This window comes from Merops nubicus, unplaced genomic scaffold (assembly GCF_000691845.1).
Source record: "Merops nubicus isolate BGI_N331 unplaced genomic scaffold, ASM69184v1 scaffold9505, whole genome shotgun sequence".
Classification (NCBI taxonomy): Eukaryota; Metazoa; Chordata; class Aves; order Coraciiformes; family Meropidae; genus Merops; species Merops nubicus.
Genome location: NW_008610265.1, coordinates 25,574 through 47,703, shown reverse-complemented (window position 1 = coordinate 47,703; position 22,130 = coordinate 25,574). Strand labels below are relative to the sequence as shown.

Here is a 22,130-nt window from a genome sequence, read left to right as displayed (position 1 = left end):
GTTTAGTGGAGTACATTAAATGGAAATTTATATCATATAGGTGGTATCAGTTTTGACAGGGAGCCATATGCTAGACTGAATCTGGTATATAGATAAGAGAAAATTAGATTTCATGGTCTCCTGCACAAAACTTATCCATACCTTCACAGGGGCAGAAGAAAACAAGCGAGGCGGGACTCTGTGTAGACACTGTCTCCTGTGACAAAAAGCAGTGGAAAAATGAGATGTGCTATGCAAGTGAGGCATGGGAACTTGCTTTTACTTACTTAAACTGGCCCAGAAGCTCCTACTTGCCTGCTCAGGGATCTTGGAATATCAGGATGGTATTTGGTGCCAGAGAGGATGTCATTTAGAAACTGTTCAGAAGAATGAAGAGCTCTACATGGTTGTTGCAGCTTCCCTTCTCCACTTTCCTCCTTGAAACACCCTCTGGAGACAATGCCTCTGCCTCTGACAAAGACAACAGTCACTCTCTGCGAGGGGACTCTGCTTCCTTCTGGTGCATCCTGGGGCAGTTTTAGAATGATTAAATATGAAGGATGCTCCTAGAATGACAGCAGATGAAGAGAAAGACCAGGAAGATAACTGAGTTAGATTATCAGGCCAAGGATCTGAAGTTTCTCTCTCATGATACCCTGGAAGCAAGTAAAAGACAACTGATAGGTGTCAAGTTAGCTGCTGCTGAAGACAAGGAACATACAGTAAAAAACCTGCCTGAAAGTAAGTTGCTTTTCAGGCCAGATATCAGAAGCATCCTTTGTTTGGTCCACTGGAACTAGGTAATGGAAGAAAAACTACAAGTTAATTGGAAAAATCTTCACTTTGCTAATTTTTCTGAAGACTAGTGGCAAATGGCACTTCTCAACAGAAGGCAGAATTAATGAACTTTGTTGATTTCTTGTTGCTGTCAATGGAAGCCAGATGATAGGAGTAGGAAAAGAACTATAATTAAACTCCACCCATCTTCAAATGCAGCTGAAGAGAACGTAATTCATTAAATGAATCCATACAATTAGACAATGTTCATACAATTATAAGCTAAACACTGAATAATCACTGATTCATGAATAATGAGCTAGTATCCATTCACAAACCTCAGCGAGGAGATAAAATTTATATTTGCTTTGTGTTTTCTATTACTGTGTAATTGACACATAGAGGTAACTATCGTTGATGTATTTATCTTTGTTTTTATATCACATATAGGTCAAAAGTAAACATTATGAAGGAATATCATAAGATGATGTTTACTGATTTAGCAGAAAGGGATAGTTTATAAGGTTATCATGAAGCCTAGGCAAAAATTTGCACATGGGATTCCTTGAGAAAAGTGATTACATAATTGTAAGTGTTCTTTAAACTTAAGAAAAACATAAGTGCATTCTGGAAAACTCAGATTAGGAAACTAAACATGTTTGATTTTTATGTTAATACTGTAATGGCTAGTTTCTTTAAGATTGCTGTAACACGTTACCTGTGGTTATGAGTAATAATTATTATATAAAATATTACAAAACTATTTACGAGTACTGTCTCTGTACACTAATTTTGAGATTACATGACAGTAGTGCTTGTGTAAATTTGCACGTAGGTATAAAGTGACAGACTTGAAGATTTTTTTGAGAAAAGTCTCACTTTTCTAATGCTTGTATGTTACTAAGAAGGAGGTGCCAGACAATAGGTGTCAGCACTGGTTCAGCTATTCACAACTTCACTGCAAATGTAGATTAAAGCAGCTGTTGTTAAGCACAAGTTTGCTGTGAACTATACTTTAAGCGAACAGAATGCCTGGAAAGAAATGCTGAGACAGTGTGTGACAGTCCTTATAAAATAGCTTTTCTAGGGAATAGACTGAGCAATAGAATGAGTCAGAAGATGAAAGCTTGGTAAAAATAATGCATGTGTTGTACTCACTCTGACACATTTCCAAAATAGTGAAGGAAAGACTATTTCTGAAAAGGGTAATTCAATTAGGATTTGTTGTCTTGTGAATTGTTCAGAGGGGCAATTCAATGTAGTACTTTCCTAGGGATTTTAAGAAAACAAAAAAAACCCCCTAATTGCAACTAATAAGCTTGATACGCTGAAGACGGAAAGCAAAGTCACCAAACCAAGAATGGAGCAGATAGGATTAAGTACAGTGCTAGGAAACTTCCATAAGACTTTGGAATTGTGCCGTTTTGTGGAGGAATTTAAAATCAGAACTAGGATTGAGATATTTTGTTCACTAAACCAATCCATGTCATATCTAGGGATCTGTGGACAATTCTATGGCAACTTTGGAATTAAACCCAGGAAGACTTACTGCAAAATATACAGTTGCGTAACGGAGAAACCAGAAGAAACCACCACTGAGGAAATGGAGTACAAAAAATTCTTCAAAGAATTGGATTTCCTCTCTCTTTGACTGGCAACATGTACCTAAGATCCATGATGTGAGGATTAAGCTAAAGAAAGGTAAGTGTAAATGTTTTACCTGCTCAAAGAAAACATTATGATCTTAGCCCTGCACCTCTTTTGAGCTGCTGGATCAGTGTCGGTTCTCTAGAACTGCTTTTATCTGGACAAATATCTGTTTACATGATGTCCTTGCAGGTAGAAGGTACTGTAGCTTTAAAAATGTAAGGAAGAACCGTGAAACAGTTTTGCAGTCAGTCCACTAGCTGCTGCGCACTGATCAAGGAGTTTTTAAATAAGCAGGTGCTCTCGTTGAATACCTCTGTGTGGGTGGCTCTGCACAGAGCAAGGAAAACTGCTTTTTCTTGTCAGTACTCGGTGAGGGACAGTTGGGAGACACACACACACACACTCCCCACTACCCCTCCCTGAAGTTTGCATTGTATTGCAAAACGCCGTGAATTCCTGGCAGCCCTTGCGGTGGCACACTCCGAGTGCCCAAAGCCTGGCAGCACAACCTAAAGGGAATGCAGCTGAATTGTGATCTCTTGCTATATAAAAGGGGGCGGGTCACTCTGCTCGTTCCAGCTCCTTTTCTGTCATTACTGCTGCAGAAGCACCAACCAAAGGCAGCTGGCACGCCTCTTCGTTGGCTCTTATATAATATGGGGTTTCACAGGGCACTGTAGTAGAAATAAAGTCAAACATTCTTGAGGCAGACTCGTGTTACTTGTCGTGTTGCTGGTGCTCACTTCGTTGTGGGGTGTAGGGCTGCTCTTGGAAGGGTGACCTGTGGCCCCATTTGAGTGAATTTTGGAAGGTGTGCAGGATGGCTCCAAATGAGACAGGGGATGAGCTTGTTTTCTTTGTGAATGGTAAAAAGGTAAGGAAGATTCCAGTTTTCTGTCCGGCTTGCTCCTGGATCATGGCTTGATTACTTATCTTTCTAGTCATCTTTTTCCTCCTTTGAAGTTTTCTAATACCAGTACAATTGCCATGACTTTTAAATATTAAATTGTGAGGACAATGTATTGCTTTGCTAGGTGGCTTTTTATCTTCTTTGCCTTTACCTTGTGAATTATTCAGAGTAACACAACTATATAATGTTCCTTTTACATTTTGGAGTTGTTGGCAATAATTTACTGCAATTCTGAGGTAACTACTTCTAAATAAAGTTGCACTGGCTTAATACAGGCATTTCTGCTAGAACTAATTTCAGTAATTACAACAGATATGGGAAATGTAACTCAAATGTAAGCATCCATATATAATTCATATGTTCGATTAGTAATTCTGCCATTTGATTTTTAAAAGGGATTTAAGCAAAATGCTATCTGTATTTCCATTTAAGAAGCTAGAAAACTCTTTAAAATCAAAGTCCATTAACTGATACTGTTTCCTAGATTAACTGCTGACAATGACCTGAGAAGTGATTGTGTCTCACGGGAGGGTGAGGTAGTCCTTGCACATGCTGGACACCTTTGAACAGTTTGTCCCAGAGCCCCCTTTCTCAGTTGGGACTTCCCCTGACTAGCATTGCAGCCTTGGCTCTTCAAAAGCTTGTAACAAGTCAAGGTTGCCTCTTTTTTGAACTGTAAGTACTAAGTTAGTTCTGTTTCTGAGCTCAGTTCAATGCTGATCTTGCCCCAACACCTTCCCCTTGCTGAGATACTCGGGCAGAGAAACTTGTGCCAAAGGAGCTTCCAGCTGGGAAAACTGGGGAGAGGGTTGCATACCCACTGTGTACTGTGGAGCCAAGAGTTTGTGGATCCTCCCTGTGTACTGTTTAGGGGTAAATCACATGCAGCACTAATTTTGGGCTAGAGAATCAATTTCTTTAGTCTCCTGGGGGATCACACGATATTCTTATTTGGTTAAAAAGCTCTGTGCCCTGCACTGCAGATTGGCACAGGATTACTATAAATTTTGCTTTTGTTGATCTTTCTTGCTAAATTAGTCAAGTGTAAATGTGGATAAGACTGTTGCTACAGTTAAGATATTTTAGCTATGAATTTGGATACCAAACTGGATTGGAATTTGAACTTTACAGGGTACTAGAGCATTTGATATCAATTTTTTTTTTTTTTATCCTAAGTATCAATAGTTAGGTAAAGAATGACATTGATCTATTAGGGACAAGAAGTCGTTGACTAACTTCTAGAATATAATACTGATGTGGAACCCAGCCCTGGTTCTGAGATTTTATAAAGAAGGGTGAAGCTCTGCTCACACAGCTCGGTAATGGGCAACATTAATTAATATATCAGCTGTTCATTGTTTCTAGAGGGAGATGAAAACTTGAAGCTCCAAGTTAGTTATGACTAGAGAATTGAATCTGGCAATTGAGATCATGAAGCAGTGGCACAGGATGGTCTGTGAATTTCATCTGATGAATTTTCTGCTATGATGGGTGCAGGTGATATACCATTCACTTGTCTTCTTCTCTGTGAGGTTTTAGTGACTTTAGATCCTTCTGTGAGACCACATTTTTGGAGGGTGAACTGGGAGCTTCTTGAGTCTTTTAGTAGGAGGCTGCCACAAACATGTTGGGCAATCCAGACCCTGATACAGGCCAAATGTACTGTCTTGTTTTCTTTTTCTGGTATACTCTTGTGATAAGAATTGTAGTTCTGGTGCTAGATCAGCTAAGGTTCAAAAACAATATGCCCCTCATGGTAGGTACGAAGTGTTTATAGACAAATTCCTCTATACATTTACAGCTGGTGCTTCAGTGTTGCTTGGTGCTTGGGTATTACAGGAGCATTACTCTTTATAAATCGGTAGGAAAATGTGTATTGGCCAAAGCAAAAGAGAAGAGACTGAGCTGCACAGATCTAGTTCTGTGGTACTCTTATGCATGTGGGGTGAGGCAGAGAGGGGAGAAAGAGCAGCCTAGACCCTGAAGGTTAGCAGCACAAGACAACCAGTTCCTTTTGTATCTGCTGTCCTGGAGCTAACAAACACGCTGTGAGCGGCATTGCCCTTGGTGCATTTCAGCCATTTTTATAGAACTGCAGTTTCTGTTTACAAAAGCCACACCTTGGAGCTGACTTTGTGCATGTGTGAAGTGGCTTATCACAGTGGGAGCTTGGCAGTTGCTGGCTAAAAAAATCCACTGGGGAGTGACTACTTCTACCAATAGTACCAACTCATTTCACGTGTCAAGTCTGTCTCAACATACTTCCCTGCTGGTTCCTGGGTTGTGCTCTACCCAGAGCCTCCAGTGACATAATTTTTTTATTCCCTTTTTGGGTGTGCTGCCAAAGGGGCTTGAGTTACTCTCACACCAAATGCAGGTTTAGGAGAGAGAATTGGACTCATGGGACAAACCCATCTGTGGAAACAAATGTGGAATTTGTTGGGTCATTTCTGCACGAGAGGTTATGTGATGGAAGGGGTGATGGGCAGTGCCTGGGCAATGCTGCTGAAACAGCAGGTAGCAAGGAGTCCTGATGAAATATTCCAGTTGGTTCGCTGCAAAGAATGTGATAGCATGGCCAGTGGGAAAGGTTACTGCTGTGTGAATTTATGACAGTGTGACATTGCTACTGGGCTGCTGATTTTCTGTCATAGTACAAAACTGCATGATAAGAGGTAGTTGATAAGATAGGGATTTTCATGGCAGCAAATTCTTCTCTCTTGCACTAGCCCAGGCTGCAGTGTGGTGAAGAAAAAGTCTTCTCAGAACAGCTGAGCATACTTCACATTCAGGATTGTTTATTTTAAGCACCTGTTTACTTCACTGTGCATAAAGCTTGGCACAGAGCTAACACAAAGTTATCTTGATAGCCTGCCTAGGCTAGAATGGAAAACAACACATGCAATTTAAAGCTAATGGTGGCAATTCTGTTTTCCTCAGCTGACAAGTCTGTCTCCTGCATATGCAGCATGTAATTTTATTTCAAATATGTGGAGTCAATATTTCTATTTCTACCCTGAATGTTAAATGGAGGTTTATGCTGAAAGACACATTAGACCTCTTCCAAAGCCAGTGGATGTTTGATTTCAGATGGAATCAGCCAAAATACAGGATTTTTTTGAGCTGTAAGGCTCAGCATAAGCAATGAATTACAAGCTTTCAGTGTGCTGGTTTAAAGCAGAACAAAATGTTCTCATGACCAATGGCAGATTTACATTGTGTGGCAATATTCAGTTTGTTCATCTGTTGTCTAATCCTTTTCCTCAGTGAATGAATTTGAAATCTCTTGTTGACTTCAGGAATACACATTCACAGGTTTTAATGTCCTAGGGGACCTTTACCATTGACTAGTTTGACTTTGTGTGTGGCAGTCTGGTTAAAACCTTTCACCTTCTCTTCTTGCAGCTGAGTGACTAGGAACTGGTGACTGAATGGGAGCTTGTTGTTCAGAAAATCATGTGTTTCTCACTAGCTGATGGGAAGTTTAGCATGTTGTTTGGCAAACTAGGAAAGTTTCTGTTTTCTTTTCCTTTTTGTTCCTCTATTTACCTTACTCAACTACTGTTCTTTTAAACTGAAAAATCCTTTCCTTAAGTGTGTGGAAATGCTACTTTAAATATGGTGCTTTATGTTGTAATGGGAAAATTTTCTGAGCTACTGAAAGGCAGACAGAGAAGAGAGCAAACAAAATATTTATCAAGATCCAAATTTTGTATATGAAGTCATAGGGAATTAAGCTCAACACCTCTCTGGGGCAGCCTACAGGCTCTCAGAGTACTGCTTAGGAAGTTGCTCCACATGGCACTTAAAGCTTGAAGAACAGTAGGATCAGGCTAGGCTCCCTGCTGAGGTCATCTGAGTATTTAAGATTACTAGAATCCATAGACAAATGTGTAGTACAAACACAGCAGTGCAAAGCTAATTTGTTGGTAGTCATTTGACTGTCAGTGCCATCCTAACATTTCTAACAAAGTTTTGTTCTGCTTTTGATTAATATTTAAGCTACAACATGCAGTAAAATCCACAGTTTTGAATCTATCAAAATGTAGCCATCAATCTGATGTATCTGGCAATAAGACTTTTAGTTTAAAAAAACCCCTAAAAACCAGTAACTGAGCAAAAAGGAAATATTTCTTTAATTGCAATATCTAAGTAGGTTGATCCTTCTCTCACTGAAGACAATGGATATAATTCAGTTTCCTTTTGTACAACGCTGGGAGGGGTGAGCAAGAATTGTTTTGACGGGTACGATATCGAGCTATGAATCATATTGTTCTGGGCATCAGACAAGATAAGATGTTATCCCCACCCACAGGGTTTTAAAATACTTTAAGAACAAATCACAGCAGGTGATTGTAACAAACCACTGGCAGAATGACATGTTGGAGGACGAAACCAGCATCAATGACAATGAAGTAAAAGGCAGGAACAGAAAGAACATCTTACTCTGTGACTAGCAAGAGAGACCCATGCAAGCATCTCCCCATGAGGAATCCAAGTACAAAAAAATTACTCTCTGCTGTGTAAGATTTGGTTTAATCCAGAATGTCCTCCAAACCCTTACCACTTAACTCCCTCTGTTCCCAAGTCTCTGCAAGCATTGCAGATACACAGCTACAGTGGAGTAGTTTGAGGTGACCAAAGTAGGAATCGAGGCTATTGGTTTGGACAGCATTAGAGTGTGGATTGTTCAGGACATGTTCTGCTGCAGAGTGGGAGCCACTTTCTGACATACTTGAGCAAAGGTTTCACTTTGGGGCTTAACAAATGCTTAAGTACTTCACTAAAAGTGAGTGGAGCTGAGTGGCTAAACACTTTGCCGAATGAAGGCTTAGGTCCATGCTTTATTTTTTTTTACTTGGCTACTTGAAAAGGAGCCATTAGTCCAAACTTCTAATTGCTTTGAGTACATAATGGAGTGCTTCTTGGATTTCTTAAAGAAAATTTCTTGAGACATCTTCTTTTATCTGAGCATAGAATAATCTCAATATTGTTTAACCATCTGGAAAACTATTCTGAAGCTTTTTCTCTGTGCCTTGCTATCTTGGAAACTGCTTTGGAAGTGCTTGCAATGGCCACTGGCACAGCCCTGAGGAAGAAGCTCAGCCTGACAATGAGAGTATGAATTGCTGGGTAAGGTTCTTCGCCTGTGAAGTGGCTGTGGAAAGCCTTTGGTCCATGGGACTGTCATAGTCACAGGCATTTTTTTTTAATTATCTACTCACATCTGTTTGCCAGACTACTGCAGAGGGATATACGTGCTTACTCTGAACTAGCTGGTCATGAGAGAGCAACTGTATGCTCTTATTTGTTTTTAGGCATCCAGAAGGTAAAGGAACAGGAGCACTCAGCTCTGAATAGCAGCAATATGTTGCATGTGTTGCATGATTTACAAAGACATCCCCAAGCTAGAAGAATGAACTCTGTTTCCTTCTAGATTATCCCAATGAAGGAATGAAATGTGCAAAAAACAATGAGCTGTGTTTTGTAGCAGCAACTTTATCAGATAATTCTAAAAACATGGACTCAAATAGGAAGTACGAACCTTGTCTATTTAGAATAACCCTGTCACGTGTCAAAGGCATAAAACTGAAGCAGTGCAGAAGTTGTGAAGGTTTCTTATCAGTAAGAAAAAAACTTACACAAATGGCCTCTGTTTCAATTTGCCCTTCAAACCGGGAGTGATTAATTTAAATAAACTGTAACTATTGTACTTAGGACTTGCACATCGTAAGAGCCAAGAACACATGATTACATCCTGGCACACACTGAATCTGGAAAAGTTTCTTGACACTCAATAACAGAAAAAAAGGGAAGACAAGCTCTGCAGCCATTTGGAGGCTAAGGGCAGAACTTTGGTTTCTGACTATTGGGCAGAGGTCGAAGTAAAGTCTAATTTTATGTCTAATAGATAACTGCTAATAGTGTTGTTTACTAATAGGATAGAGCTGACTCAAAATGTTCGGAGGAGATTGCTCCTTGCTTAGAATGTCACATTCCCACTTTTAGGATGGTTACTAATGTAACAGTGATTGATTTAACATTAGCAGGAAAGAAAGAGAAACTTCAAGATAACTGCTACTTGCTGTCTGTCCTGCAGCTACCTGTATTGGTCATATTAGGCTTCCACTGTTGTGTTTTTTTTTCTCTGCAAAATCTATTACTGGTGACATTTCTATCATTCTGTTTGTCTGCTCATTGCCTCTTCTAATAATAAGAAGGAAAAGGGACAGAGATTAGCTGTGCATGGTCAATAAAAATGAGATGCCATTTGGGGAGATGTCAGGAATTCAAAACTTGAGTTAAAAGCACAGTTCTTTTTCTCTGCTCATGACTAATTCTTTTTGCTATTTTTAATGAAGGTTTTCTTTTAAGATTAGCCTCAGTGTGTCGTGGCTGAAAAACTCTGACGTATGTAACACATATACTTTTCTCTGTCACAATAAATTCAAGGAAATGCTGTGTCTGGACATGTGACCAACATTGCTGAACCTAGTAAGGGAAGTTAACCAGTGGTTCTGCTCCCTGCTTTGGAAAAGAAGTTGCAGAAAGACTGAACTTTCTTTTTCCAGCTGACACGTTTGTGTTGTAAAGCATTCTGCATGTAACAGTGCCTTTCCCTTCTTGCAGGTGGTGGAAAAAGATGTGGACCCAGAGACAACCCTGCTAACCTATCTACGAAGAAAATGTATCCAGCATCAGAAGAAAGTGCAGAAGGCTTTACATGCCTACAGCATTTCATAATTGTTTACTGTTCTGCCTGTCAATTGAGCGCTAGGCAGAGCTTGTGCACAGAGTGTAAGAGGGAGTGCTCTGCATGCCCTGGTATTTCTTGCTGGCAAAGATGACAGCTGCTATTCCAAGCTTAAACAACAGCAAATTTTAAATAATATACTTTAAATAAACTCTAAATATTTTATTAATACTTTTGAGGGAAAAACATAAAAATTGCTAGGAATTAGAATATGGCAGAAAGAAAGCAATATTGAGATGACAGCAAAATTGAAGGAAATTTAGGGTTGTTCCATACAGATTTTAAAAAATTTTCTGGCCAAAACACTAAATCCACTTGAGCTGCTAGCTGTAGCATCCAATAATTTGGATACTACTCGATATTTAATATCCAATAGCTTGATTATCCTGCGGCCTGTTTATCAGATGACCCAGGGATGGAAACTCAGAGGCAGGGGTTCCCACCACATGCTGTGGGCATGTTTACATGAGCAGATGCGAGTAGTCACGTTTCACTCCTCTTTGGAATGGGTCAACACGTGAGTCAGGTTAGCTTCAGGAGCTGGGCAGCTATTACTCTGACCAGGCTGGCCCTACTAGATCTGGTTCAGTAGGTAGTGTCATTCCATGTTTACTGAGTTTTTGTCTGACCAGCTGGGTGTATACATACACCAAATTATCCACATCTGTTGATGTATTCCTTGAAAAAAATGCTGCATACTTGTTTCACTATGCTTCCTTCTTCTATTTGTATGATATCTGAAAGAAGTACAGGGATATAAACCACACTCCTTGTTGAGGTTTCCAGCAGAACTATCAACAGCCCTATTTTGTCTGACTGTACCTTGGGTGGATAAAATTCAAGAAAAAATAAGTGGCATGACTCTTGTGCCTGTGTGCACTTACTGATAGACCTTTTTATGTCTAAGGTTGTTAATATCTAATGCAAATGGCTTTGTATAGAGATAACTGAGCTCTTCAGGACCTTCTGATCTTCTACATGAACATTCTGGTGAACTTATTTTGGAGATGTTTGGTTAGGGTCAGATAAATACTTTGAGAATCATGTTTTATTGGGACAGACTAGCACTGTTGTCAAGAGAAACATTGGATGGCACAGGAAAGAAACATTGGATTGCTTGGGAAAGCTGTATCTCTGGTGAAGCAGGAACATGACTGTATGAAAAGAAGTGCTTAGGGGCATAGTTTAGTGGTGGACTTGACAGTGTCAAGTTTACCATTGGAGTAGCTGATCATAAAAGTTTTTTCCAAATGAAAGGATTTTGTGATTTCTATGATTCTATGAAAACAGTCCATTCCAGATGCTTTGCAGTGAAGGCAAAGGTGATTTGAGTTCCCTGTGATGCCTGTTGCATTTCCTCACAGCTAAGATGATTATCTATCTCAGCACAGGCCATTGCCAATGAAAGCAGCTGTTCTTTTCCCACAGAATCCCTCAGCATTGGCCAGTCCTCTTCACAATAAATAACAGCACCTAATTACCTTCTAATGAGTAAGGAAAGAACTCAAAGCATGAGTAAGGAGGAATTCTGTCCTGAAACCCCTCTGCAGAACACTTGAAGTAATGCCTGACTGTCCAGACCTGTGCTCTGCAGCCTCTGGAGGAATCTGCTTAGGCCAGTCCATATACTTTGTGAGGTCCCAAGTGTCTGTGCATTTCTGTTAGTTATGGGAAACAAGCCATTGGGCTATGTTCCTGGCTGGTTTTGTCCCTGGCAGTGGGGAAGTCATCATAAATGGGGCCAAGAGTAAGGCTAGCATGGGCAGATCATGACTCTTGAGATGCAGGTAGTTCGTGAGCAGTTCAAGTGCAGCTCCCATGTCAGTGCTTAAAGTTTGTGATTTGTAGCACTGCATGACTTCCCTGTCTAGGTACTTTCTAAGTGGTAGGAATCACCAGGTGTAGGAAGAAGTCAACCACCACTGGTGAGAGGTGCTGAAGCAGATGTCATCGTGCATCTCAAGGATGTGGCTGCATGCCTGAACAGCTCCTGCTCAGCACTTATGGAGTGCTTTGTCTCCCTTACGTAATTTCCTTTTCTGAGTCTAATGGAAAGTAGCAACTGCTGAAGTTGAAAAATGTTTTGTTTATTCTAAGAGTCTACTTGAACATGGACTGCCTGCTTATGAGGCCTTTGGGTGTTGATCTCAAAACTCACATGGCAGCAGCTGAAGCTTTGCTTATGTTAAGTTATTAAGCAGGAAAAATGAATGCTTGGTTTCCAGCAAGAACTTTTTGCTAAGCCTTGATGGACAACTGTTTGAGCAGGCTTCCGCCAACACTCTTTGTGTTTTCCTTGATTCCTGTTCTCTCAGTGGGCCTATGTGGAACGAAACTAGGCTGTGGAGAAGGTGGATGTGGTGCTTGCACTGTTATGATATCCAAGTATGATCCCTTTCGGAAGAAAATCCTGTATCCTTTGCAGTCTGAACTCTTCAAAAGAGAAATTAAATGGGGATAGATCCAGGTTCTTGACATTCTGGATGTGGAACTATTTTTAAAAAAAGTTATAGAAATGTATTTTTCTGCCAAAATGTAATTTTTCACTTTCAGAACAGAAGCTCAGAAGGCTAAGACAAGAAGGTATCTTTTCCCACAGCATTGCACAGTGCTGATAAGGAGCTATTTCATTGTGCTCTGAAATATCTGCAGTGACTCTAGCACACTAGATCAGGAAACCTTTATGTTCCTTTCTTGCAGTGTCCTGGAACATTTTGCTGTGATGATCCAAAAGATGATTACGGTGATAAAATATTACTATTCTATTACTACAATTATCTGGTTTCTTTATGCAAGCAGATAGTAAGTTTTCCCTCGAATTCTCTTGTAACCTTCAGAATGACTCCTGTTTCCTGAAACATAAACTTGCCTTCTGTTCTCTCTTTAATTAATTGACAACTGAAGCGATGGAATCAAACAAAAAGGGAAACTGAGAGAGAGGATCAGGCAGAGGGACAAGCCCCAGTTTAGTTTTACTATGGGGAACAGAAAACACTGAAATCTCGGATATATTTGGAATAATGCTTGGAGATACTTTAACTTGGGATCATCTAACTTGATGCTTTTGCTTAGTAATGTGGCATTGAATAGGACCTCTTTAGGGTCATTATTCTCTTGATAGAAATGAAATAAAGTAGCTAGTTACTGTAAGAATTTTGGCAATGTTGTTCTATTTTACCTTCAGCCCAGACTTTTTCCCCATGTGTACCATCTATAACTTGTTTTGTAGGTGAAAGGCCAAGAGCTTCATGCTCTTATATAACCTTGTGAGTGGGCAAGGCCAGCTGTGTAATATCGTGGTATTTAGTCTTCCCCTATAAATTGCTTCCATGGGTTCTGTAGCTTGACATGTAATGAGGATGTTTAAAGTTGTGATTTCTAGGTCAAATCTTATGGTGCATACTCAGTTTAAGCTTCAAGTGAAGCTAATGAGAACTCTGGCTGAGTAGGAGTTGTAGGATTTCTCTTTTAACTAATACCTGTATCATGTCTGTTTATGTTCTCCTATTATGTCCACTGTTATGGTTTCTGAGTACTCTTCAGTCCTGTTCCTTTTCCCTTTGTTGAGGAACACTGTCAAATGAAATGACCTTAATTTACTATTTTAGCCACTATACTGCCAATGCTTGCCTCTTCCCTGTCTGTGCCCTGCATCATGTAGCTGTAACTACTGTTGAAGGCATAGGAAACACAAAATCCAGGCTTCACCCAGTGCAGGTAAGCTACTAATACTGGTAATGTTAAAACTCCTCTCTCCATGCTTTCTTCTTCTGTTAGTTAATCCTGTTCCTGGGTGTTGGGACCTCCATGATAATGTTGAAGTTGGGAGTTTGACTTTCCACACGAGTAGTCTTTACTTGCAGTAAAAACTGCTAAGTGGCAGAATCAAACTCGTGGGTTAATGCCCTAACAGGTGAACTGGTGCTGTCCTGGCTGCATTGATAATGCTTTTGTTCTAAGGTTACTTATATAATGACCGAGAGCCAGGAAATCTGAGTTAGGTTTTGGCTCTGCTATGGCCTTCCATGAATGACCCTGATTTCTCATCCTGCATGTTTGGAATCTTCCCTGCAGTGATGCAGTAAGGTTTGGTTCAGCAATGTTTCTGGAATCCCAAAATATTCTTCTTGGGGAAGAGTGACAGGAATGTGAAGCTTTGCTTTTCTAGCAAGGTGTTACCATGCACTTTTTCTGGAAGAAGACTTGCTTCAGCTTTGTCAGAGATACTGCTTCTTTAAGGGAAACTGATTCACCTCAATTTGTACAGTGAGTAGGACTTGTGCCAATACCTGAGACAGTAAACAACAAAGTGAAAAATCAGTTGGGCACGCATGAATGGATGACAACTAGTCTGACCTTTGTTTGCTTGTTTTCTCTTTTCTGCCTTCCCTGAAGAGTAACAGCTAAGCTTTGAAGTTCAAACTCAGGTCTATACAGGTAGCCCCAGCCTTTCTAGCATGGTAAATCTGAAGAACTCCTCATCTCTTTGGAGGCTTCAAGTCACCTTCAGTTACACTCAGCATTCAAAGCCTAAACACCAACTTTTCAGTGTTCTTTTAAGCCTGCTTTACAGATTAACTGACCATTTCGTCAGAGAACATCTGATGATAGTCTTAGCTTGTCTAGTGAGATTATTTTTCTTCAATAGAGGTATTACAGAAACAAGCGCAGTAGTGAACTCACCTTGATATTATGAGCTGATGTCTGTTGTTACTTTTTTTCAGGAGAGATTAGCAAAAAGTCATGGGTCCCAGTGTGGCTTTTGCACTCCAGGAATTGTCATGTCCATGTATACATTGCTTCGGAACAACCCTGAGCCCAAAATGGAGGACATAGAAGACGCTTTCCAAGGTAATACTCATAGCCCTGAAGAGATGCAACCTGTTCTGCTTTCATTGCATCTACTTTACCAAATGGGATGGAGGTGCACCTTTGTTAATGTATTTTGTTACAGACAGCTGATTGTTATGAGGTTAAGAACTAGTCTTTCCACTAGGAGACTGGCCAGGTGCTATGAAGTGAACAAAAATGGCCTCTGGAAAATCTCAGAGTAGCTCATTGTTTGTTCTGAAGCAGGGGTAAGTGGCCTCAGTCTTGGATTAGGACCCCACTATGCTTAACACAGAACAAAAGGTAGCTTGTCCTGAGGCTGGGGGGGGGGTGCTTATAAGAACCTCCATATCTCCTTGTTTATTCATTGCTGTCAATATACATGATGGAGTAAGGAGAATCCAACTGTGTAAGTCATCTGAGAGGCTGCTGTTATTGTTGAGGTTAGAACTGTTATTGTGCTTCAAACCAGGACCCAAAAGGAAATCAGATGCAGGAGAAAGCAACCTCTTTGTAATTCAGGAGACTGGACAGTCGGTATACTGATTAGTCTCACACAGTTGAGGTAAATAAATACTGAATAAGGCAGATCAATTTTTTTTTCCCCCCTAAATTATTTTCAGTTTAAAATCTCAACAGAAAGCAATGGTAGGATTGTTCCAAGATTGCTAATGGAATTTTCCTCCTCCCAGTTTTTTCATTAGCTCTATCTAGATTTTACAAGCTTTTGTGAGAGACAATAAAATGTTCTAAAAGAAGAGAAGTTCTCAGCCAAATGACACTAAATCTTTACCTTTTTGTTCTGGCAACGCAGGGAACTTGTGTCGGTGTACAGGGTACAGACCCATTCTGGAAGGATACAGGACATTTGCTAAAGTAAGTGGCTTCAGATAATGATTAAAAAAAAAATTGGGAAGTCTGGCTGACTTTCTGTTACTAAAAATACACCATGAGCTGAAATGGGGCGAAAGGTAATATATGTTTCTGCTTCATGCATTCATAATGTAGGAAGACCAGCTCCTTTACTCAGTCCGATTACTGGACACAGAGCATGTTAGTAAGATTTGCCTTGTGGTCCCTTTTTGGATCACAAGTAATCAGATTCTGTACTTTTTTTCTGTAAGCCTCTGAAAAACTCACCATCTCCACAAAACACAGCTTGCAGATGATCCCTGATGTGGAAAAAGTGAAAAGGCATGGTGCACAAATAGGGATATACTGTGGGGTAATATGATGAGAAAGTTGCTTTCTTGAAAGATCAGCTGCAGCGCTAAAATAGCTCTGTAAAGAAATTAAAGTCGATGCTGTATAGCGCTTGGCCAAAACTCATCTGCTGGTTTGGCTGAAGTACAAACCAGCCATAAGTTTGCCATAAGTTTTCTCTAGTTCCTTTGTTCCTGAAAGGCTTCTGGAGGCTGTGAAGAAAAGTAGATCATTAGATCTTCAGTGATTACTAACCACTTACAGGGCTACGCTGGTGTAAAAGAATTCAAAAATCAAAAGTAAAGAATTTAGAATGCTGCCCATTAATTTCATTTTATTATCCAGAATTATGATCAACAAAAGCGAATACAAGCAGGAGTGGGATCCATTACAAATGGTTGATAAACCCAGTCAATATAATCTACTTGGATTTCCAACAGGCTTTCAACAGTGTCTCACCAAAGGCTTTTAAAGACAATAAGCAGCCATGGGGTATATGAGGGAAGATCTCTGTATGGATGAAAGATGATTGGTTAAAAGGCAGGAAATGTCAGGTAGAAGAAAGTGGTGTCATTTTGCAATGGAGGGAGGTCACTGGTGGAATTCTACTGGGACCTGTGGTGGGAGCAAGGCTGTTCAAGTTACCCCTAAATGAGGTGGCAAAGAGAGTGAGCAGTGACATGAGAAAATAGCTGATACCAAGTTAGTCTGGGTAGTGAAGACAGGAATAGACTTCGAGGAATTTCAAAAGGATTTTATGAACCTGAGGGATTGGAGAATAGAATGAGATAGAAAATTCAGGGCAAATAAATGGAAAGCAATTTACAGAGTGAAAGTCAGTCCTCATTTTGCATATGAAGTGATAGGCTGTGAGCAGACACAAGATCATCTTCCTTTTACCATGCAGGACGATGATCTTGGAGGTGTGGTAGAGAGTTCTATGGAAGCATCAGCTCAATGCTCACTGGCAGTCAAAAAAACATTTCAAAGGGTAGAGAAAAAAACAGGAAATGCTGCTATGCCATTGTCTTCATCATGACTCTTCCTACACTTGAATAGTTTGTGCAGTTCTGGTCCTCTCATCTCTAACAGGGTACAGCAGAATAGGAAAAGATTCAGAGAAGCAGAATAAGGATCTCATCTGTGGTAATTTGGCTTCCATACAAGGAATCACTGAGTGTGCTGGGATGCTTCAACCTGGATGAAAGATGTCAAGGAGGGGAAGGGGCTCTACATAGCCCATATAGAGGTTTATGCTGACCTCTGATAGAGATCTACAAGTTTGAATGGCAGGTGGAATGTAGGCGGGTGTCTGCTGTTTACTGCCTCTTTCAATACAAGAGCAAGGTGTCAAGGAAAGAAACTAGTAGGAATCAGGTCAAAAACAAAGGCAAATGGTCTGCCACATACCAGGTAGCTGGTCTGCAGCACCTGCTGTTGAGTGCACCAGAAACTTACACAGGGGAGACTGAGCAGGTGCTTGGATGGAGGGCTACTGAGGGTTGCTAAAGAGACAGAAACAACATTGGATTAAAGTTGCCCTCCTGAGCTGAATGCAATTGGATACTGGCAGAGTACTACGTATTGTATTGTATGTGCTTACCCCTTTACTCTTCTCAGGGTATCTCCTCACAGCTCCAGCTGAACCAGAGGTACTGGCTGAATGGTCAGAGTAGGTCTAAACCAGAACAAGAGGCCTGTCAGTAGACTGGATGTGAGCTAGCCATCACACTGCAGGGTACTGCCTTCCATTGACAAGGGAAACATCTTCTTGCTTGGCATCTTCCAGCTCACATTTCTGCTTTGGATAAAATAAATATAGTTTCAATTTCTCTCAAAAGGGAATCAAATCATCTTCATTTCCTTGCAATCTGCACTTCTTTCTCAGAACACATTTTATCCTTACAGGACTTGAATTGCTGTGGCAGAGTAGCCAATGGCACTGGATGCTGTCGTACTGAGAGGGAAAACAGCATGGTAAGCTGAATTTTAAAAGCTGTAACCTCAATTTGCAATATAATATTAAAGTATTGATGTATTACTAGTCATCTCTCTGACTATATTGTGGTGCAGATAGTCAGAGCCTTCTGAGCTGGTTTGAATTATAGAATTGTTTTGGTTGGAAAAGACCTTTCAGATCATATAGTCCATCCATAAACCTGGTACTGCCAGGTCACCACTAAACCATATCGCTCATGCCCTATTTTAAGAGGAAACCCTGAACTGGAAGCTTGGTTCATGGCCTGATTTGCCTGTCTCTTGGAAAACACTGTGACTGCATGTGTCTTGGTTAGCATGACTGGCCATCATGACACAGGTTTTACAACAGTGAACTACATACATTCCTTCTGAATCTGTGGGGTGCAGCACTTTCTTGGAATAGCATGGGGACAGGTGTAAGCAATGTGTCACCACTTCTGGTATGTTGAAATGATCCATCTTTCTGTGAAAACAGATCTAAAACTAGTTAATTCTCCAGTATCATCTTTCCCAAACTTTGCAGTTTGAGGTAATTTAATCACCGTTCCAATAAATTATACAATTGGAACTTTTTGGAATATCTTGAAGAAGAAAAGTTAATAATGTTTTATGTACCAGTTGAGGTACAAGCAGTGGAGAGATGAAAACAAGTAATTAGGGCATAATGTAGTGTGACTATAAAATTAATTTAGTCGGGAGAATATAATTAAATTCTTTGTCAGGAAACTCCAGTGTATTCCTGCAGATTCTTTACGAGGAAGCATCTAGTGTTGCATGGAATACTCCGGCAATTAAGACTTCTTGGAGTTCTTTTGTCAAAGTAGTTTATTAATGAAAAACGTTACTGCAAATTTTGACTATCCAGGGGTTGATAAAAGGGGAGGAATATATCCTGTAAAAGCTGGAATGTTCTGGCTTTGAGTAGAATAGCTGAAGTGTGCTTCTTTCTTCTTCAGAATGGCGGCTGCTGTGGAGGAAAAGCCAATGGTCCAGGATGTTGCATGAATGGAAAAGAGGATAATGTGGTAAAGTGCCTCTCAACTATTAGGTTTTTCTCTATTTCGGATGTTTTTAAGTCTTGTCTCTGCTTGTTTTGTGCCAAAGCCCAATGCTTCTCATTTAGTTGAACTTATGCAAAGCAGCTAGAATAAGCTATATTTTAGGCTGGTCTTACCTCAGAAAAGGTACCTGTCATTTAAAAAAAAAAAGGACATGTGATTTAACATGGCAATGTGAAAGTGATGTCACTTTTGATTGGGAAATACATATTAGTGTGTTAAGGGTATGCATTTGAAAAATATGACTGAAGGAACTGAAACGCTAGATCAGGTGGCATCTTTTTGCCGTGTTTGCCATTCTTTGCTCCATGAGATAGTAATAGGGATTTGCATGGGAAGATAAATGAGTTAGAGTCGTATGTGAATAGCTTTCTCCTCTGCCACCCAGCCATTTGCAGCCATTTCCATTTTCTTTGTCATAGACAATGATGTCCTCCAGCTTGTTCAATCCTTCTGAGTTCCAGCCATTGGACCCTACACAGGAGCCAATCTTCCCACCAGAGTTAATGGTAAGTTAATGCAAAAAGCAGTAGTAGGTGGTTTGTTGGTTTCATTGTTCTGCAGAGGGTTTGAGTTGTCCACAGTGTCTCTGCCCTGAGGAAATGGCAGTGCAGAAGATGGCAGGTGATAAAAGATGATCTGTGGGCATGAATGCTTCCTTCCTTTGTAAAAGGGAAGGCTTGTAAACCACAGTGGCTTAAAAGATCTGCAGGCCAAGTGCCTGCCCCAGCTGCTTGGCTTTCCCCTATGTTTCTCACCATACATGCTTGCTCTTGAGTTGCCTTCTGTTGCTGCCTATCCAGGGGTGGAACAGTTGCTGACATCTAGATTTCAATTTACTAGGTCAGATGTGAGCTTCTTCATTAAATAGGGCCGAATCTGAGCTAATTGCCTCGTGCTCCCTTTATAGTGTAGGAAGAGAAGTAGGAGCTATGGGATGTAGCTAAACATATGTTTTAACTAGATGCCTTCCCAAAAGCAGCAACTCCTCCCACTCAGTGTATCAGGAGCAGAAATTGGCTGGCTCATGCTGACATCAAAAGTTAGGTGAGATTAGTTTCTCTTCATGTTTAATTCTTGTCTTTTTTTGGGTAGCTTGCCCCTAAGCGAATGTGTCCCAGCCAAGAATCTAGTCCAGTATATGGCATGTTTACAGCTTCCTTTACATGTAAAACCAACTGAAATTCACTTGTTAGTTCTTCTGCTGCACTCAGCCTAAATGTGTCATGAGCTACAGCTTGAGTAGGTTCTCGCAGACCATAATGTAATATATATTTAGCTTGAGATAAGTCCCCTCTATTTCTTCTCTTAGGCATTCTTCTGCCTAAGGGTTGATCTGATGTTGCTGAGAAGCAACCATGTTAATCTGTTTTCTTCAGTCATGGGATGAAGGAGTTAAAAAGTGAACCAGAATCTTGCAGATGGTAATGCAGATTCAGCAGTGCTAAGGACTGACATTTTTGCAGTGGGATGAGAGTGGAAAATCCATTGCTTCTAAGATGGCTGAAGCCACAGGCATCTGATAGAATTTTGGCCAGATGGAGCTTGCTGTCAAAAGTCTTGCTAGGCAGATGTGGCAGCAGGATGCACCTGCCAGTATCAGGAAGGGAAAACTTTTGTCAGCATGAAAAAGAGTCTCATCACTGCTAGCAGAAGGATGGGGAATGACTAACTGCCAACAACAGTGTGGATATCATAGCTACCTGTCAGCAACTTGATGGAGATGAAGCCTGGCCTGGCATAGGCATGGGCAGCATGTGAGCAGGGATTCTTGGCTTAATGCTTGTCTGAGCTCTATCTGAATTCACTTTTGCAGACTCAGAGTAACAAACAGCAGAAACAGCTGTGCTTCAAAGGCGAGCGGGTGATGTGGGTCCAGCCTACAACTCTCAAGGAACTGGTGGCTCTCAAATCCCAGTATCCCAATGCCAAGCTTGTTGTGGGGAACACGGAAGTAGGTAAGAGGAAGAGCTGATGCTCATTGTGAGCCGTTGGAAATCTTTCCGTGGAGTGTTTTGTAAGGACAATGCAGCTTTGAACCTCCTTCATGCCATTGCTGTTAAATAGCTGTTTAATATTCAGGTTGTATGTAGGAACAAATTTTCTTCTCAAGTAGATTAATCACAGTGAATGTTTTTCCTTGTTCTTAGCTGGAAGAAAAATGCTTCTCTACACAAGCAAGTTTTTATGCTAGTTTGTCAAATTTTAAGGAGAGTGAGACAGTGTAAAACATCCTCAGAATCAAATTAATTCAGTTGTGAAACCTGCATTTTGAAAGATTTTTCAGTGAGTAAACTCTCACGACTTGAAATCTTACTGCTTTTTTTTTCTCCAAATATATAGTTCTGCAAACCTAAGTGCTGAGGAAGAGAGTTCAGTTCTATTTAGTAATTCTGTTATCCTGAGGAACTGGTTCAGGAGACAATCCTCAAACTTTGTGTGGTTCATTGCATTTATTGGTCTTTTCTGAAGGATTTATGTACAACAATAGCCAGGTTACACAAGCACTAAACAGTCTTTTTGAGGTTATTGTAAGCCTAGGAAAGAAGTCTCTAAAACTTCCCTATAAGAAATCTGGTATTAGTGGAAAAAAACTGTTAGTTTGGTATCCTTGTGCCCTTACATAATCTGTGTAACAGATAGTTAGTGAACTGACTCTTTAACAGACTTGCTGCCATTTCACTGGGAAACAGTTAACTTAGGCTCTCTGTCACCTGCCTGTCACTGAAGGAGTCTTACTTGTCCTTAAGGTATTGAGATGAGGCTGAAGAACATGTTGTATCCAGTGATAATAGCACCAGCATGGATCTCTGAAATGAATGCTGTTCAGCACACTGAAACAGGTGAGCCAAAAAGAGGCAGAATGCCTGTGAAGTGAGTGGGGACTCCATGGAATAATAAAGAGGATACAAAGGAAAATCTCCAGATTAAAAACTGCTTTCTATACGCATGGATGCCTCTCCCATGCAGGGAACCAAGTGAGTGATAT

The 22,130-nt window shown here is 40.5% G+C and overlaps 1 protein-coding gene across 2 annotated transcripts in view; it reads left to right on the top strand.

Annotated features, from left to right (window-relative positions):
* The first annotated feature begins 3,030 nt into the window (after positions 1-3,030).
* Positions 3,031-22,130, top strand: part of XDH (xanthine dehydrogenase) — a 43,653-nt gene continuing 24,553 nt past the window's right edge. The window contains exons 1-11 of one of the 2 annotated variants that reach the window (XM_008940855.1): positions 3,031-3,280; positions 9,947-10,004; positions 12,386-12,482; positions 13,679-13,787; positions 14,795-14,921; positions 15,715-15,776; positions 18,012-18,080; positions 19,040-19,108; positions 19,564-19,650; positions 20,958-21,099; positions 21,892-21,984. In XM_008940855.1, coding sequence (XP_008939103.1) covers positions 3,227-3,280; positions 9,947-10,004; positions 12,386-12,482; positions 13,679-13,787; positions 14,795-14,921; positions 15,715-15,776; positions 18,012-18,080; positions 19,040-19,108; positions 19,564-19,650; positions 20,958-21,099; positions 21,892-21,984 — 967 coding nt within the window. In that variant the 5' untranslated portion in view covers positions 3,031-3,226. Of the gene's footprint in view, positions 3,281-9,946; positions 10,005-12,385; positions 12,483-13,678; positions 13,788-14,794; positions 14,922-15,714; positions 15,784-18,011; positions 18,081-19,039; positions 19,109-19,563; positions 19,651-20,957; positions 21,100-21,891; positions 21,985-22,130 lie in introns of both variants that reach the window. The other variant, XM_008940856.1, reaches the window with a different exon arrangement.